The 20,786-nt window shown below is 34.4% G+C and overlaps 1 protein-coding gene across 2 annotated transcripts; it reads right to left on the bottom strand.

Annotated features, from left to right (window-relative positions):
- Positions 1-143: 143 nt before the first annotated feature.
- On the bottom strand, positions 144-18,051 carry LOC135849705 (bridge-like lipid transfer protein family member 3B). 2 transcript variants are annotated; one of them, XM_065370245.1, is made up of 21 exons: positions 17,656-18,051; positions 17,332-17,533; positions 17,063-17,251; positions 16,761-16,986; positions 16,515-16,681; positions 16,291-16,444; positions 15,951-16,213; positions 15,690-15,858; positions 15,525-15,614; positions 15,262-15,452; positions 14,940-15,180; positions 14,751-14,865; positions 14,399-14,645; positions 14,092-14,325; positions 13,773-14,002; positions 8,673-8,922; positions 8,403-8,537; positions 7,547-7,558; positions 7,134-7,421; positions 1,524-1,813; positions 144-1,437 (listed from the first exon to the last, which is right to left on the bottom strand). In XM_065370245.1, exons 1-21 carry the CDS (start codon positions 17,697-17,699, stop codon positions 1,314-1,316), a joined length of 3,861 nt encoding a protein of 1,286 aa, XP_065226317.1. In that variant the 5' UTR covers positions 17,700-18,051; the 3' UTR covers positions 144-1,313. The 2 variants fall into 2 exon arrangements, with proteins under 2 accessions (XP_065226317.1, XP_065226318.1); XM_065370246.1 differs by lacking the exon at positions 7,547-7,558.
- Between the last annotated feature and the right edge of the window lie 2,735 nt (positions 18,052-20,786).

Below are 20,786 nucleotides of genomic sequence, written 5' to 3'. Positions count from 1 at the left end.
TATTTTATGGTTGTTGTTTATACATATGTTACATATGATGCAAGTACCTAAGTAGATACAAATAGGTACATACTGAACAAAAACACCTCTCAAACGATACGTTTGAATTAGCAATCAAATCATTTTCAAAGCATAAAACTAGATAACCGAGAAAATTTTATTAATCTGCAAACATGAATATAAAAATGAAGTAAATTATCAAGAAACAAGAAGAAGAAAAAACTTATAACGAGAGAGAAGAGAAGAAAAAATTGTGGAAAGATTAATAAGGTAAGAACCCCGCCTGTATAATGGATTGCTCCCTTAAAAATATCCGATTAAGTTAAATTTATAGAACTAGTTTTCTAAAATAACAATAAAATGGTAAAAATAAAATCAAGTAGTAGTATACTCCCCTTAATCATAAATGGTAAATAAACGATAACTTTGGAAAGAAAAAAATGTCGAAAAAGGAAAAAATTAAAGAAACGAAACATTTAGGATAAAAGATATAAAGAATTTAATTTACGATAAAAGTAAAATAATTCATAATATAGAATCAAAGTACTTTATGCAAAGTGCAGAGTAAAAAGATGAGAGTTTGTGTAAATAGATAAAATACATAGGAAAAATTAAAATTTATATTGGCGAAGCAAAAAAAAAAAAAAAGAGGGAAAAAGAATAAAATAGTAATTTTCAAAGACCCGAACTTTCATCCATTATACAGTCAATATTTTTTAGTATTTTTGTACGTTTCGGTAACTTCGACGAAAGTAATAATGTGATTGTTCATTATTCATTTTGTCTTCGTATTTTTCACGAAATTTGTTTATCAAAATAATGAAAACAACTAAGTGGTAACTCATGGGGTTATTAAAATTCGCGAAATTTTACTCCATAATTCCAAATCAATTCGACACGAACCCATTTTCATTATCCACCCTGCACTACTTACTGAATTTTTTCTTTTATGATTTCATTATCCAAAAAATTATACTCGTATCACTTTTTGGTATCGTATAGTATTTTATAATAATTTATTTTTTCCGACTCGACCTCGTTGTGAATTTCATTAAACGTAAACCGTTACGAAGAACGATTATTATCGTTTAATCAAGTTAATTATGAGTCTTGTTTCGCTTTTTTAAACATTAAACGATAGTTTAAAAAAAAAATAAAGGTTTAATCACAATTTAAATATCACTCGCAATCACAACATTTTTTTTATGAAACTTGTTAATATTACTGAAAGTAAGGAGTGCTTCTATAATTACGTAAACCTACAGCGGAGATCGTTTGTTCACGCAATTACACACAAAGCACCAACACATATGCTACCTTTTACACGTGATGTTTTCGGAGACATGTGACGAACGCAGTTTATGAATGTACTCCAATAAATTCCGTTTTTCTTCCAACAAAGCCGCCACTTCATCTTGGACAGCAGCCAAACAAGATCTAATGGACAAGATTTCATCATCATTTATGTACAACTGCGACTGGTTTACGGAGTATTTTTTCAAAATATGGATAACCGAATTTACCTCAATACTTTTGTTTCTTCGCGGCATTGTCTCAGCGTTTGATTTTCTTCGTTTAAATATTCCATAGCTGCTAGTCGCTTACGTAACAGCTCGATTTCGTTTTTCATCGATTGCACAGCAGCGCTGGGAATTTCTTCGGAAGAATCTTTGATTTCTATATCCACTGGTTGTATTTTAATTGTTCCGCTATCATCTCTGAACACTCTTAGCTTTCTGAACACAATCGGAGATGAATCACCGCTTAAATCATAATCTTCTTTGAAGAGCAATTGGACGTTGTCGACGAGAATCTGAAAAAAAGTTGAAAATTAATTTTACGTATAACTGATCAGGTTTTGCAGACAACATCACGTCGTGATAATTATACTAATTTAAATGTAAGAGATAGCTGGAATAAGCATGATAGGTAACGTTACACCTCGTATCCGTAATCGTTTCAATACCAGGCACAGTAGTGTTCAGGGTGGTACACTGTCAATAATTGTGTCTCATCTAATGTTACCTCATACCCATCTGTGTTCCATCATCAATCACAACATCAGCTTATACCACCACTAATACCACCTCCTGTACACTCCGCAACAGTACCACAACCTAACCCAAATATCCAAACTTGCCCACCAGTGATGCAATTTGGAATACAAGGCCATCCATACCAGCCTATGTTTTTCTATCCCCCAAATTTTCATTAATTTAAATTCAGTCTCACTCTCTTCGACTAAGAACATCTTATGCTTGATGACTCAGAATGTCCAGTCGGTTCAAAATAAAATTTCATTGGTGGAATACACACTTCAGGAATGTGGTGCTCATGTAGCCTGCATTACTGAGCACTGGCTGAATAATAATGAAATTACTACATATGCTCAAAATTGATAGCCACACTCTGGGTTCATTTTATGCCAAGATTTCAGGCAGAAGAGGGGGTTCGTGTATCCTAGTGGCTAAATGTCTCCAAAATATGTGTAAAGAATTGGATGATGTTCGGCTACTCTCAGTTGAGGGCGATGTTGAAATATGTGGGGTTACTCTTATGAATATGGGTATTAACATACTCTCTGTACATATAGGCCACCTTCTGGTAACTTGGATGTGTTCTTCAAAAAGATAGAAGAGGCAATATTTTATTCTCAAAATTTGGGGAAGAAATTAGTAATTGGAGGAGACCTGAATATTATGTACTTTGGTCATGTCTACAGCCTCTCAAAAACTTCTAGATATGGCCTTATCCTCCAATCTACTCCGATGTTGTAATGAGCCAACTAGGCAAAATAATTGCTTAGACAATGTCTTATCATCTTATGTGATAATAATGTGTCATTTAAAGTGAATGTTTGTAGGACGCATATCTCTGACCATGATGGCATATTTTTAACTCTACCCACAGATTCTAAATCACCTGAAATGAAATCATTCAGCAATAAAATTCGTAATTTTAGCAACTGTAACAATAAGTAACAACCAATCGTTAGTGAATTTTTTAGAAGCAGAATACTGGGAAAACATGCTTCAAGGTGATGATTTCCAGTTAAAGTTCAGCAATTTTCAAAGCACATATGTAAAGTACTTTAACCAATCCTTCCCTCAGTCTATAATTACTAAAAATTGTGGATCAAAACAAAACAACGCTAAATTTTCCCCTTATTACAAACACAAACTAGAAAAAATGAAACAGGAACTTGAAGACACCAGAGAATTCAATCTAATAATCAAATCACCTTATTTGAAGGGAAAAATGAAAATATAGAGTAGAAAAAACTGAGTACAAACTGTTGGTGAATTCTGCAAAAAAATATGCAAATGATGGGAAAATCTTAAACTCCAGTAATTATAACAAAATAGCATGGGAATTAATAAATCAAAAGCCTAATCACTAATCAGCTTATACAGTGGAACCTCGATAACTCAAAATCCAAGGGGAATGGTCATTCATTTGGCTTATAGAGGTTTTCGAGATAATCAGTTTCAAGTTATGCAGGTACGATTTTGAGAGTGTTCTAGTTATAGAGGTCTTACGAAATGAATGAAATGAGAGAGATGTAAGTGCATAAAAGATGGAAGTATGTATGAATTGAAATATTCAAGTTATAGAGGTAAATACCAGACAATGTACGACTTATAGAGGCATTCTCGCTATTTTTGGCAACATTTTAGCTTCAAGTTATGACTGGTTTGTGTAGTCAATTTCGACTTATCCGAGTAAAATTAACATTGAGTGTTACAGAGATTTCAAGGGGAATGGAGGTTGGTTCGGCTAATAGAGGTTCTCAAGTTGAGAGTTTTGAGTTATTGAGGTTCCACTGTAATTGAAAACATTAAAGATGGTAATTCATCAACTAAAGATCATCATAAAATTGCTCAACTTTTCAACTCTTTCATCACAAATCTGACAGACCACCCTCAAGCATCACATGGCTTGGATCTAATCTCACTGGTCCATTACACAGTCCCCTTTTTTTTTTTTGAGCACCAACCAAGTTTTAACCATAATAGACAATTTCAATGAAACATCACAGTGACGTTGACTTGACAAGCAGCTGTGCTGTGATTGGTCGGTTTCATTATAAACAAACAAATTTGGCCATACATTAGCATTACGTTAAATGGGGAATTTAAAATCTGTATAAAGAAATAAGGAAAATGATTGTTAAATGTGGATTCTTGGTTGAAAAAGACCTTAGAATCATGCAAGCTTTCTCCTTATAATTCTTTATAGATTTTAAATTCCCCACTTAACGTAATGCTAATTCACAGCCAAAAATGTTGCCAAAAGTGCTTTCAAACAATATTGTCGCTTCACCATTAGCCAATATCACAATGTAGCTGTCCATCAAGTGACGTCATTGTGACTTTTCATTAAAATTCCTCAGCAAAGGATCATCTTGGTCTTGATGTAAATACACTTAACCTCTCTGCACCATTTATAGCTCACCCTCTTGCAACACTTTTCAATGAGTCCATTGAAAATGGTGTCTATCCAAATGCAATGAAAACTAGTGTAGTAAAATCGGTCTTTAAGAAGGGAGAGAGAGAGAGAGAGAGAAACTAAATAATTACAGACCAATATCCATTACACCAATTTTCGAAAAACTATTCCATAAACGATTATCAGCCTTCTTTGAGAAACATGACTTACTTACCCACCCATCCATCCATCCATCCATCCATCCATCCCAATTTGGCTTTCAGAAAAATATGAATACCACTTCTGCAAATGCAATATACATATAAATTTTTACACAAAGTATTAAATGGTCTTCAACTAAAGAAAAGCCTATTGGCAGTTCTTTGTGACCTGTCTTAAGGCTTTTGATTGGGTTGATCACAAAATTCTCTTGAGGAAACTGGAAAGATATGGTGTAAGAGGAACACTATTATTAGACAGGGGGTTCTACAAAGATCCATCTTAGGTCCACCATTTTTTTAAAATTTATATCAATGATTTAGCACATTACTTTGAGCATAGTCTTACAGAATCTGCTGATGCTACTACTGCGCTCATAGAACTTAATGAAACCAAATACTATCAACTGACAATACTGGCAACTCCATTGAAAAATGGTGTTTTAGCCTCCTAGCGGCCTAGGGTGAAACTAAATTTTACCACCAACTACCCCAAGCATCTGATTTGCTTATTCAAATTTCGCGGACATGTGAGATTCAAACCAGTTATAAACCAACCAATCAGATCATTTTTGATAAGAGTTAGTTTTTACGCCGGCCGTTCAGATCGCGCTGTCAGTTGATAGTATTTGACAGGGTTGGCAAAAAAAAACAGACATGTTTAAAACAGTGTTTTAAACAGCCCGAAAAAAATTGAAGTGTTTAAAACAAGGAAAGTGTTTAAAACGTTTTAAACGTTGTTTTTTTTGAAATGGAAAAAAACGTGTTTTTTTCCTATTTTTCTCATGAAATTCTCAATTTTTTTTTTTTTTTTTACAATCACAATCACATTTAAAAATCATTTGATAACCAATATAAAAATGATGAACAGAAATTTCAATCGTTGGCAGAAAGAACACTACATGATGAATAAAATTAAAACAACAAAAGTAAGACTTTTGAGATTTGAGTTTTGACTACCTATTTATTTTGCTTATTTATTCAAAATTTTGTTTAAAACGTGTTTTAAATATGTTTTAAACACTGTTTTAAACAACGAATCGATGGAACTGTTTTTAACATTTGTTTGAAACAAAAACTGTTTAAAACAAAAAAAAACGTTTTTTTTGGTTTTTTTTTTCAAAAAAAAAACGGTTTTTTTCCAACTCTGGTATTTGATGAAACTATGGACAGTGATGACATTAAAATAGAGCCCTGTGCAGATGAAGAAATGATCAGCAGCGGCTATGGCAAGTACAGTACTGTGGCTGGCAGCAGAGCTGATTCCAGCCAACGTTTTCGGCAGCTGCAAAAATTTTACTCAGCGGGGAGTCAGGCGGCTAAAAAACTTGAATTTTGCAGATATTTTTTGTAAATTATAAAATCACCCCAAAATACAAATTTGAATGAAAAATTAAATTTCACTTCTCAGTCTCAAAATAGAAATACGAGTACGTATTCTTTTTCTAGCTGAGAAGAGAGACCATTTTAGATTTTTGTAGTGTATGGCAATTCTGAAAAGTTTTGCCACATGAAAAAATCAAAATGCGCAAAAAATTACTCTGAAATTTGCCATTTGAGTGAGTTAAGCTGGCTGAGCTGAACAGATTACTTGGTGGCGGCGCAGTGGCGCAGGGCTCTACATTAAAATCATAATAGAAAAGTTGATGACATGGTTTTCAGCAAACAAAATGATACTAAATTCAAGTACTTGAAACAAATTTTTTGTCTTTTGGGAGAATTCCTCATTCTACATATTAGTGAAAATTACAGGATAGCTGACTCAACAAAATTTTTGGGAATTATAATAGATTCGGACTTGAAATGGAATAACTAAGTGGACCATTCAATCAAAAAACTCTCCACCTATATGTAGATACCTAATATGGCAATTACATGATATCACAAACTGAATATGTACTCTAAAACTTGCATACTATGGCCTTTTTCATTCAAATATGAGCTATGGAATATCACTTTGGGGTGGTAACCACAATCTACTTCAACAGGTATTGCTAACACAAAAAAGACTTATTAGAATAATGTTTTGAAAAAATCCAAGAGAATCCTGCAAACCAGTCTTCATTGAAAATAAGACACCAACAGTCCCATGAGAGTACATACTGCAAATGAGTATTATGGTAAAAAGTAGAACAATAAAACTTGAGATACCTTCTCATGCCTATGATACAAGACATCAAAATTTGGCAACAAGTGAAAATTTACAGACAAAAAATATGCAGAATAATGTCGATTTTATGGCTTCTAAAATTGTACAATAAAATCCCCCAAGAATTCAAATCTCTGACATCTGGTTAACTGTTCAAAAATAAACTCAAAAAATGGTTGCAAGGATATGCGTTCTACAGCATTGATGAGATGGTGCAGCTGGAGTAAGTTATGGTCAAGTTTGTTCGCTCCAACATGTATCCTACATGTACCTATTTATATTTTATTTTATTTAAATTTCAATTGCAATAATAAACTATTTGATTTGATTTGACATACCTCGAATAAAACAGCTTTATCTTTTTCTCCGCTATTACACGCTTTTTGATCTTCCAAGAATTCGGTTAAACATTTGATAGTTTGCGATTGCACTTCTAGCAATAAATCATTAATGGTAACGTTCAACTCGGAATCTCTCCATAAATTCACGTTGAAATTGCTGGCTGATATGAGCTGCGGAGGATGCACTGCGTTTTCGAATCGTAACTTGATACGAGCATCGGCAACCATGTACGATTTTACATCATCAATCTCGAACCAGTCACGTGTCCTGGTGTTGAATTTATTCTAAGGTCAGATTTAAACAGAGTTAACGAATTGCACCACGGTGAAGACAAACTAGCATCATTTTGAAAAAATCAAATCAAGCCTTCTACCGTATTATATGGTTAGCAAATTAAACGAAAAAATACCTTTCGACGTGTCTGAAATAATGAATTTTCAGAACACCAACACATAGTAGGTTAAGTAACACAAAGCGAAAACATGAGCATGCGAAAAACAGACAAAGAAGAAGTATAAATGAAAAATTATAAAATAAATGAGAAAAATTATAAAAATCGATAAAATTATATGGAAAAAATTCCGTCATCGTTTCTCGCTTGCGTATACGCAGATTGTGCATCATGGGGTAGCATTTCTTTCCGCGCTACAGGATAATCAAATTTTACCTATCTCTTCGTAGCGTGAGCGTAATCATAACAAGAGAATTATTTATGGGTATAATTAACCCGACAAATTCGCTAAAATGTAACGCCGCAACGTGCGTCAGCGAATTCGGGTTAATTATACTGATAGGTAAGTACATAGAGGTGGCGTAGAAACACGACGAAATTCGCGCATTCGGTACGCGTCAAAACTTGAATATGATTTTCTTCTATGCCTATTCACGTCATCGTTGTATTTGACAGTCTTGTGTTTACATCTGTAATAATTAACGCAAGTGTTTTCCCTCGCTTTCGAAGCACGTTCAGGTGTACCCGTACGTTTTCATACCTTCACCGCACACACACCCGATATGAAAAGTTTTAACATATGTGGTTAATCGATAAATAAAATTTAAAAGTAAAAATTTTCCATGCGAGTTGAAAAACTGTGTGAGTCAAAAATCAAACAAAATTTATACACAAAAATAAACATGCAAAATGTAAATTAGTCGAAAGCGCATTTGTTTGCAATGTAGCACTTGTGTGTATTGTGAAAAAAAAATATAAAATAATATAGGTAATAGGTATATTTAAGGGCGAGAAAAATATCCCATCATAATACCTGCAGTTCGTCCCAAGGTATAGAGAAGCATTCCTCTACGCCGGCGCTTCCAATTTGCATTTTAATCAAACTGTTCAATCCACTGGATTGCATCATGAATTCTAAACGGTTCAATTTCAATGTGATAGCTGCCACCTGAAAAAATAATAAGTAGGTATTTTGTTAATTAGAGTTCATTTATTATGAGGTCTGCACTTCAAAATTTTGTTAAGTGGCAGTCGACTAAAGAAAACCAGCAGTGTTTATCAATAATATATTCAAGTTTCTTACACAATCCTTCCTTTTATAAGTACTTCCAAAAGAATCTTTTTCACTTGGCGTAGTGGTTGGAGTATTGAGAGTACTACCATATTCACATAGAGCTTCATCAGCTATTTCTATATTCGAGGTAACTTCCATCGTGGCAGTGCGTACTTTTTTCTTATAATTTATACGAAACATAGCATCAGCATCGTCCAAATACAGCTGATCGCTACCATTTCGTAGTAGATAATTTTCAGTATCAGAACTATCATCTGATCTGTAAAATGAAAGTAGCATAAACATTAGGTTAATAACATCATTTTCATTTTGGATCATTCAAGGCGATTTTGTTCCAACTTATTGTCTTCCAATTTGAAAAGCAACATTCTATTGTAGTATATTATCAATTTATCATATCGTCTCCTCAGAGTGTAAAGGAAATGCAATAGTTTACTCGCAATTAATGAAGAAATTGGGTGAATTAAAGGAAGAATGATGTCAATTTTGAATGGTCAGTCAACCATGAAGCATGTTTCAACAAAATCAAACGTGTATTAGCAACAACACCAACTCTACGTATTTACTCGTTATGCGATTCTGTGGTAATCTATACAGACGCATCTAACTAAAGACAGGGATCGCGGAGGGAGGGGGTCAGTGCCTCCGCCTCCAGCTCCAGCTCTTGAATTTTAAAAAAGTTTACCTCTGGCTCCTGCTCCAGCTCCACCCACCATATTTTTTCAATCCCTCCAGGAGGCTCTCCAGGAGGTGGCTGCTTGAGGGGGGGGGGGCACCTTACAATAAAAATGAGTTTTGCGAACTTGAATAAGTATCAAAATAATTGTCATAAATGTCACACTTTATCATTAAAAAATATTGAAATTCATTTAATTTATTAGTAAATAAACTAAAAAAATTACTGAATTCAATCGGAGCTCGGAGGGTGCATTTCAAATACCTCCGACTCCACCTCTCAACTCCAGCTCCACTTCCTGCTCCCGGAGCAAGGCAAAAAAAGGGTACCCTCCAGGGGGCTCCTACCCTCCACCTCCGCTCCGTGATCCCTGTCTAAAGATGGTTTAGGGGCCTGCTTAGTTCAATGTGATCAACCTGTTACGTTCATCTCCAGAGCGCTGACTAAAACCAAACAACTTTACGCATAAGAATTTCTATTTCTTCATCTTTGGTAGAAGTAGAAATGGTGTTACCATAAAAACCGAGCACAAGCCTTTAATACCGTTACTCCATAAAGACCTTGGTTAACTGTCCACCAGACTCCAGAAGATGTAACTTTGTTTACTTCGTCATAAGTTAATGCTTGATATATGTATATTCCAGACAAGCAAAATATACTTAATTGCCAATATCCTGTCAAGAAACCTTTACAGAGAAAAATTGCAGAAGGAGTTCAAGTTTATGAACCACTCCATGCATGCCTTTGAAACAACTCTCAATCCGGTATTAAGTGAATTATTACGCTTATTGAAATCCAATTGGACTGTTGACAAACGTACCATGGAAAATGATCCGCAAAGATATTTTGACTGAAGATGGTCTACTATAGAAATCGCCTGATTGTTCCTACATCAATGCAAACAATGTTCTGAAAAACTCCACCAACCTCATAGGTACTGGAGCTGAAAAAATGAAGCTACATGCTCACCTGAGCTGTTATTGGCTCAACATCATTAAAGACATCAACAAATTTGTAAACTCTTGTGCGGTTTGTGCCAAATACCATAATAGTAAAATCAAGGCAATGTTGATTACCAGACCTACTCCGAAGTACCCATTTGAGAATATTTCTGCTGATGTCACCCAATGGGGTGCAAACCATTATTTGTGATCGATCATTTATTGAAGTGGATCAAAATCAAACAAATTTTGCAAATGACAGCAGGAGCTGTAATCAAAGTATTGAAGCCAATTTTTGCAATGTTGGGTATTCCCAAAATGTTCACATCTGACAACATGTCGTTCAACTAGTATCAATTTCAACAATTCACCAAAGAATGGAATTTCGACTCAATTACAACTAGTCCTAGGTCCTAGATATCCGCAATCCAACAGCCTTGTGGAAAAAGGTGTTCAAATTGCGAAAAATTTACTCAAAAAAGTGAAAGTCCATGATCAAAATATTGATATCGATAGAGTCCGACTCGAATATTGTAATATGCCATCGAAAAGCAACTGGTACTCTCCAGCCAAAGTCATTCTCAGTCGACAAACTCGTGCCTCTATACCAGCGACATATCACACTCTTACACCAAAAAATGTTAATAACGATGTTTGAAGGAAAGAATATTTGAATAAATCGACTACTAAGAAATATTACAATAAATCTGCTAAACCAGAAGAAAAATTCGAAGTTGACAATAAAATCTATGTTCAACTCTAATGGAAAATGGAAACCTGCTATAATTACAGCAGCTGCCAATACTCCGAGATCCTATTGGTTAAGAACTATGGATGGTTCCAACCTCAGAAGAAATTCTTGTCACATTATGCGTCAAAAATCTTTGGAGGAGATGAGAAGGAGATTGATGAGACTTCCCAACTTCTGGTACTTGACAAAATCAATGGTACCACCATCGACCAAGACTCCAATCCCGATTATGACTCACAATTCGACTATGTCATCGAATAACCTGAATGTGACTTCAAGTAACCTGATGACGCTGATCAACATACGACCTCTCAGGCAAATCCGTAAACCTCGAAAACTTGCGAATTACATTGAAATTTTATTCTTTTCCTTTATTACATTTATATTATTATCAACTCGTTTTGTTTTATTCTCAATTTTAAAAGGGAAAGAAGTAGTATATTATCATATCGTTAGATCACAGCACTCTACTGCGTTGTACTAAGTTGTACCTCGAAGGCTCAACTACTTATCAATAAAGCATTCCTCATGTGTAGTGTAACTCGTAACTACAATACAACATCTACAACATCATGTACTTCATACCAAATGTTCAGACAATCAGAAGGGAGAGGGTTGCTACCTCTTTTCTACTAAGTGTTCAAATAATGTAAAATTTTGAAGGCTGCCATGGGTGACATAGCAGATTTATATGGGAGCAGTATCATCTTGTAGCTCTCATCACAGGGAACAAGGGGCATTACCTACAAGCCTCTCTATCTAAAGTTCTAGATTAGGGAAGTATACGCATACGCCATTTTGGTTCGACACAACGGATGTAAACAACATTAGAACGTATGTACGCATACAATCTTACGTGTAAAAAATGCAATTTTTTCGATTGTTCGCGGGTTCGGGTGAATTTTTAAGTAGTTTCAAGCTAAAGACAATGAAATTTCCTATCGATTGATGTTAAATTTTTGTTATTTCGCGCAAAATTGACGATTTTCTGAATACTTATATTATCCGATTTTTTCATACTATATGTATCAACTTTAAACTAAAAATACTCGAAATCTTCAGTGAACACACAGGTATTTTAATATAGCAAAATGTTCGTAATTTCATCGTCTTTAAAATGAGTGTTTATCGAAAGCTCTACATGCAACCGTTCAAAAGGTGTAGAAGTTTAAAGTTGCGAAAACAATGCAAAAACCAACCGCGGATGGTAAGTATTGAACTTTGAACTAGAATTACTCAAAATTTTCAACGAACACATAGGTATATTAATACAGCAAAACATTCGTTATTTTATCCTTTTTAAAATGGGTCTTTACCGAAAGCTCTAGCTTCTACCGTTCAAAAATTCTTGAAGATCAAAGTTGCGGAAAGTGTTCAAATTGTGTTATCACTGTTATCAGTCACTTAGTGTTGATTGTAGAACATTTTCCGCAACTTTGATCTTCAAGAATTTTCGAACGGTAGAAGCTAGAGCTTTCGGTAAAGACCCATTTTAAAAAGGATAAAATAACGAATGTTTTGCTGTATTAATATACCTATGTGTTCGTTGAAAATTTTGAGTAATTCTAGTTCAAAGTTCAATACTTACCATCCGCGGTTGGTTTTTGCATTGTTTTCGCAACTTTAAACTTCTACAACTTTTGAACGGTTGCATGTAGAGCTTTTGATAAACACTCATTTTAAAGACGATGAAATTACGAACATTTTGCTATATTAAAATACCTGTGTGTTCACTGAAGATTTCGAGTATTTTTAGTTTAAAGTTGACACATATAGTATGAAAAAATCGGATAATATAAGTATTCAGAAAATCGTCAATTTTGCGCGAAATAACAAAAATTTAACATCAATCGATAGGAAATTTCATTGTCTTTAGCTTGAAACTACTTAAAAATTCACCCGAACCCGCGAACAATCGAAAAAATTGCATTTTTTACACATAAGATTGTATGCGTACATACGTTCTAATGTTGTTTACATCCGTTGTGTCGAACCAAAATGGCGTATGCGTATACTTCCCTAATCTAGAACTTTATCTCTATCTATTCATGGGAAGAAACTACAGGCGCCTAAAGTCTAGAAAATGAGCAAAACCAAAAAATGAAAATTTGTCCAAATGAAAAATTTGACCTATGGAACTTGTAGAACATTTTTTTAGATGAAAATTGCAATTTTTGGGATCAGCCTACCTTCATTTTTGAAGGGCCCATGCAATTTTGAAGTTTTGAAACAGATCAATTTCTGAAAAATTTCAAATTTACTCAAATTGATCTGTTTCAAAACTTCAAAATTGCATGGGCCCTTCAAAAATGAAGGTAGGCTAATCCCAAAACTTGCAATTTTCATCTAAAAAAATGTTCTACAAGTTCCCTAAGTCAAATTTTCATTTTTTTGGTTTTGCTCATTTTCTGGACTTTAGACGCTTGTAGTTTCTTCCCATGAATAGATAGAGGGGCTTGTAGGTAGCGCGCTGTGTTCGCCTCGACGAGAGCTACAAAATGGTACTACTCCCGTATAAATCCCCCATGTCACCCATGGCAGGTTAATTTAAGATTGGAGGATGATAAAAACAAACGGATGATTTCAATATCCAAACAGACGACCAATCGGTCTCGAAATTGTGGGGGCAAAGGTTACGATATGATTTTTTTTCGAAATGAAATTGGAAGACCTCAGTTCAAAACGTCCAAAAATTGCCATCGAATAATCTTATCAAAAGCTCAAGGTGTCAAATAAATTACCGTATAGACATGGTATCCGTATCATCTACAGATTTCGACATGAAATCCATCGACATGAAATTAGAAAATCCTTTCTTGAATTGCGTGAATGTATTAGACTGCGATGGTTTCACTACTTCTATCATTTCACTAGCTTGAAAATGAACCACGTTATCGGTACCGTAAGTTAAACTGGCTTCACGATACAACCTAGGATTATTGCTTTTACGCAATTCTTCAACCGTAGCATTCTATCAGGGAGAACAAAAATCACGAATATTAATTCTTGTAACAATCGACAAATGTCAAAATGCATAGATACTGGAATTTTGAATCTTACATCCACGCTATTTTGCACCGTATTGGCCCAATAAACACTATGCGTGTCCAGACTAGACGAATCAGGAACTACCGAAGATGATTCTATATCTCCACCCGATGACTCTTTGCCCACACCTTGAGAAGCAGTCACCAAAGTAATTTCTATTTGAGGAATAATCGACGCTACCACAATAGTTGCGGTTTTCTCATCTCCCATAACTTTATCGGTGTCAATAGTTAGAAAAGTGGTGAGCTGGAAATATATTTACAAATTAAATTAACGAATGGTATATTTTCAGCACCTATATGCGATTTCTCAAACTCACTTCAGAAATGCTTTTGGAAATTTTAGATAGAAAATTTGCTTGGTATTGATTGATTTGTACGCTGATTAGATTTGTGACGGAAGCGAGTACTTGTACGTTGGCTATTTTCTCTTCACTTTTATCACTCAACGTAGGATCTGCGTAGAGCCAGATTGTCAATGGGAATGCATCCAAGAATGGAACAGGACGATTACCGGTGGCTCTAACGCCATAAAAGTCACCCCAAACTGATTCCAAATGGATACACCTTGAATGAAGAAATGTCCATTAAATACATATGTACGAGTACGTACGAAAACAACACGTGGTGTTTATTCTGTTTTCATTTTAAATTCATATACGGGTTATTTACCAAACGTCCTTAGCCTCGATCCATAGTAATTCTTGGAACAACGCTTTGGCTATGTCTTCTTCATTATCACCAACGCTGAGCAATTTATCCGGAAAATTTCTAATATTATCTTTACCTATAAATTTACATTAATCGTTATTAAATCATCGATGTAATTTTCCAACCAAATTAATGACTCGAAATTTTAACCTTGTGCGTGATTGATGAATTTGTCGGTAACTACATGATAGTCAGAACACTTGGAAGGGAAATCGTCACTCAAATATAAACTCCTCATTTGGCAAGCGCCTACTACTTTGGCTAAACTTGATCTTGATGCTTGAGCATGCGTCGAGCGCGAATTCGTCACAACAATTCTGCTAACTTGAAAATGTAAAGAACGTGGTCTATCTTTAGGAACACCTTTTTCTTGATTAATTTCGAAGACGATCTAAAAAAAAAAATTGTTTTTTCAAACTAATCATGTAATTTGATTGATACGAAAGACATGATTAGTCATCTTATTGCTTACGTGTGGCATTATTATTTCCACTTTTACGTCGAAATATAATAACTGAGCAACGCTTTCACGATCTTGGACGGTCGATGTGGTTAACAGTGATTTGTGAAGGTTTAAAAAAAACGTGTTCAACCATAAAATGGTAATCACGTCGAACTGGATTTGAACAGGATAAATTTGCACGTAAAATTTCGGTTGGGGGACTGAAAAAGATAACGTGAAATAAATATCTCTGTTATTTAATCGTTTATCAAAAATGAACGGGAAATACATACGAGGAAATTGTATATCTCCCGGGTAATAGTAATAGGTGAACTCTGCGTGTAAAATTTCACTTTCTGGTAACGAATATCGCTCTTTATCCGCTAAAATTACAAATTAATTATAGAGAGAAGTTTATAGAATCTTTTTCAAAGGAATTTTCATTCGAAGGAGCAAACCTTTGATGAATTCCTTAGGAACAGATTTTTTCAAGGTAGTAACTCGATCGATTACAAGATTTCCAATCCGAATTACCGTACAACTGGTCATAATTTTGTTGAATTGCGCCATCATGTATTTCCTCAAAGTACTATTGCTAGTTGAACGTGACTGATAGGAAACTCCATTCTGGCAATTTGAAAAAAAAATCAATTAGGTATCATACCGAGATTGAAGTGAAATTCAGCGATAACGCTGGCACGAGTCATTATTACGAGTACCTGAGAAACGCTAGTTTTAGAAATAGGCGAAGAGCATTGACTGGTAGAAATGTCATCTTGTACCAAGCTGAGCAATAAATTACGAAACTCTTCTTGCGATTCGGCCAGCCATTTAGGATGTGGATAACGTGAAGATCGGTAGAGTCCCCAATGAGTTCGATCTTTCACAGCCAAGTGATAAGGGTAATAGTCGACTTGAAAACAGGATAGCTTTATATGAATAGCTGCTCCATCTTGAAGATTTGGGTGATTGGATCTACCAGCTGAAAGGAAACAAATTGAGCTCACATGTAGGAAATGAAAATCATAAATAATAAAGATAAGCGTAGTTTAAACGTACGGCCAGGATCGTCACTTAAATGCAAATCTATTTTCTGAGCGAGGAAATGGTATGATGTTTCGATGACATCGTGACACGCGAAAATGTGCGAAACAGCGGATTTATTTTGCACCATTTCCTGCTGCAATACTTGAGCTTGGTATTCAGGCAGTACCTATAAAACAAACAAATTTTATAAACATGAGAAATAGAATTCATTCGACGTAAACCATCATTTCTTTTACCTCCAATTTTCGCGCGGCTTTCTTTTTACGTACAACTTCGTCGGCTTTTTTTATAAGTCCGGACAATGAGTCGAGAAAATGAAGAGCTGCTTTCAGCTGCGAATCGGTTAAAACCCACAGCAGTTCGTCCAATATCAATACTAATTTACTACCCATGATGAAGCAGTCTGAAAAAATAAACAAGCACAACAAATTAGCCCTCACGTATTCAAAAAATGATAACGAGTCTCGATGATTTTCCTTTACCAGAAAGACGTTTCTTTATGATTAAACGACAAACTGCTTCAAGAGTTAGCAATCGTATAGGTGGCAAATCTTGCTCGATGATGGATTGTGCTTCAATTCTCAACGTTTGCCATCGTAATTCTTTAAACAGCAGTATTTGACCACGTTTAGTATCTTTAATTCGCGTGTGACGTAGATCACATTTCTCCCAAGCTGAAGATTTTGACTCGACTTTGATTCTGATAATCTACGAAACAATTTTAATTAAAATACGGTTACGCTTCGTAAGATATTTCGTCGTATATCTGTGTAATCATACTGACTTGTAAAGAGGCCGTGAAAGTAACGCTGGTGAATTTTATAGAAGCGGAGTTCACATTTATTGTCATTCCATCCACTACTCTGTTGATAGTGTTATATTTTCCTTGTTGCTGCAAAATATTAGGCGATACTTCTTGAGGCATTCGTAGCTCTTCGCATGTTTCAATTTCTACCAAAACTTCGTCCAAATTCTGAAACACAATACCGAATGAGTAAAGCATAGGTGTATCTAGATCTACCTACACGAAACAAGGAAGTCAGATATCCTTACCCAGACCATAGGTTCACTTTTTAATCTTGTCCAAGGTATATGGAACGTCACTTTGTTGCACTTAGCGCTTTTTATTTTCATCCATGCCGGTAACTCCAAAAGATCGGTTAAAGCATTTTCATCTAATTCTAAAGAAGCTAGTTCTCCTTCGCCTTTGATTGTGCTAAAGTTGATTTTATCATTTGATAAATTTTTAAAATACCTGAACATAGAACAGATATTAAAAAGAATTAGTTACAGTTCAGTTTCGTGAAATGATAAAGAGAATTAATACATAACGTACCTACGTGAAAACAAAATCAAGAAATAAGAAAAACACTTTACCTGGATAGGTATTTTAAAATCTGGTTTTTAATTATTGAAGCCATTTCTGTACGAAAAAGTGATCAATAAAATGATTGAGAAGGTATTTGGAAGAGGATGACTGTTGGTACGTTGATATCCAAATCCATTTCAAATTTTCTTAAACATCCATTGTTATAAGCTGCGAAGTTGTTCGAACTTTGCTCCTAAGTTTTCACAAATACGAATAATAAATGCACGCGGAACGCAATTATAACGCGATAAACTTAATACGATAACACTAACTACGAACTACGGGGTTACAAATATATAAAACTGAAAAACTATAGCATTATAATTCTGAATTTTAGCACAACTTTTAAAGTTCACTCTTCCCTAGCCCTAGCTATCAATTCAATTTCCACTTGGGGAAAGAACAAATCAACAAAAAAACACGAGAGTACTTAAAAATAAATCACAGGCCCTGATAACACGTCGTAAACGTTGGAAAGTATATAGCGCTACCTCTACTCTAGAGTTTCAATGAGAATCCTTCGATCATCAAAGTCAATTCGTCATAAATAAACCAACCAAACCATAAACGCGCGCGCCAGAAAATAAAATGGAAAAATTCAGAAAAAAAATTGAAATACCTAATTATTAAAATTTGGAAAAAAATGACCATTTAAACTGTTTCAATCTCAATTTTCTCATGGCAGTCATGGTCAATTGAGTCAATTCGTCAGTAGCCAGCCCAGTTGGCCCAGTAGGCACAGGCAGTCGTAGTCTGTCTTCTGTCTCTGACGATTCTGAATTTCTGACTCTGCGGTCCGTCTGCGTTCCGCTTTCGTGAATTTTCTTTCACTGACTTCACCTTACCACTCTGTCTGAAATATAATTGCGTAATTAATTACTTTATTGCAAGACAAACTCACTCCATCCATCTGTAGTTCTGTAGTCTGTACTGTTCCTTTTATGAATACCTATTAAAACTTTCATCATCAATGAAAATACCAAAGAATTTCAATTTCATTAAGCTGAGATGAATAAGAATAATCATTACTTAATCGAATGTACCATGAAGTATGAACTTTGACCCTTGAAAGCTATACTGCAGCCTGAAACAGATGAAATGAAATCACAAGAATGATTAGGAATTAATTAGGATGCCTATAAGGTTGCAAATTAATATTAAGTACTATGTATTATTGTCATTTTAGTCAGTTTAAAAAAAAATGTATTCTGTAATTTGTTGTCTGAAGCCTTTAATTCGTTCCGAACTTCCGATATTGTTTCTCGCCACATGAAAAACGAAAACAATCCTTTAAAATCTTTTCCATATAAGATTCTTCAAGGCGAAACTCGTATCCATCTCTGTTGCTAAAAAATTCTGTCTCGTAAATCAGAAAAACCAGAACCATTTTCGAAATGATAATTATTCTTCGGAATTCGCGCCTACTGCTGGCAGTTCTTCGGGCCTGAAAGGGGTAATTAACTTGTGCAGTCCAATGCTAATTGCTAATTACCTACTTCAAACGACACTGAATCAACTGAATGACTAAAAAAGAATCGATAGGTTTCTAAGCACTTTAAGCTAAATAATTCAAGTGAATTTTAAAGTTGGTTTTCTGAAATTTTATTTTTACCAAGTTGGGATTTCGCTAAATTAATCTAAACGTGTGTATTTACGTATTAATTAATCCTAAAAATCCATTCGGGCCAATTTATTTCGGGGCTATAGTTTTATTGAATTGTACTCAAAAAATAAATATCAAAATTCAAAACTGAATTAAAACAAGCCATCAGCTATTCGCTGATCGCAAAAGGATTTTTGCTTTTTGTTAGGTGTTTTTTAGTTTTTTTTTTTCGTAAATTTGATTACAGCCTAAAGCAAGAAACTTATAGAGTAATAAATTTCCAAAAAAAAACTGAAAGAAAACTGAATAAAAATAAAGCTTTTGGCTTTGGCTAGCTTTCAAGTTTCAGCTTTTAAAATTGAAACCGGCCCAAACTTCCTCAGCTTTCAGCTTTTAGCTTTCAATCTCTGTATGTACATTCACAATCACATCAGATTTTTTTTAATACCTACTAGATGACCCGTTTTTCGCGCATACTGCGCTCCTCTTCTAGACGTGAATTCTTCATTTTGAAAATTTTGAAAATATCTTTTTTCGCCTATAATTCCCAAAAAGTCTTGCTTTTTGCTAACATTGTTATTGTTGCTTTTTGTCGGAAATTGTGAAAGTTTATGGCTGTTTTAATAATTGACAGAAAAAAAATTGTTTCAAAGCAAAAATTCCAATAATTGTTACTTTTTCATCAAAAATAACCCAAAGCGTAAATTGTTCTCTAAAATATCCTGAAAAGCATCACTCTGTCATCGCTTTATCATTCATTAAAATAATGTCCTACTTTTCTACAAAAATTGAAAAAAAGTATCAGCTTTCTTATAACAATTGCCTGAAAAGTCATGGTTTCATTTAAAGTTGGCAAAAATTTCAAGTTTTAGGCAAAATTGCGAATTAGGCTACCTACTTATCACTTTTTTAGCAGAAGTTGCTGAAAAATTCCAAAAATACTTGTTTTTTTTTCCTACAGTTGAAATGAAACTAACACATTGGATTGGATCTAATACCACATAACTGAAAATTTCAAAGTTTCACTTAACTTTGACCTGGAACTTTTTTAAGCTTTCTTCAAAACTGCGAATGTGTCAAAATGTATTTTATGGCAAGCTTTTTCTAAGAAAACTATGAGTACTCTAAATATTGGTTTGGTACTGGAGAATACTTCAATAAAATACTTACTTGACACAATTTTAGAAATATTCCAAGATTTCCGAGTCAAAAATGCAATTAGGAATTTCCTTAAAACGTGATTCTAATTTTGTCAAGGACTCACAAAAAAAATTCAACCCCTCAGTTGAAAAATCTAAACTCCTACATATAACAGTAGAGATTTTCCCAAATAGTCTGAAACTTGCATAAGTTGATGAAAAAGTGAGATGCTAGATATATCCACTCTAGAACTCAAAAAAATGAAACCATGGTTCCAGGATTAATTTTGATACCCAATGTGCTGAAAATAGCACTTTTTCATGTGTACTTCAACACCGTTGTTTTTCTGTTTTGAGCTATTTAAAAACTTTTTAAAGATCCCTTCAGAAACTTTTC

This window comes from Planococcus citri, chromosome 1, assembly GCF_950023065.1.
Source record: "Planococcus citri chromosome 1, ihPlaCitr1.1, whole genome shotgun sequence".
NCBI lineage: Eukaryota > Metazoa > Arthropoda > Insecta > Hemiptera > Pseudococcidae > Planococcus > Planococcus citri.
This window is presented reverse-complemented; position numbering and strand designations above follow the sequence as displayed.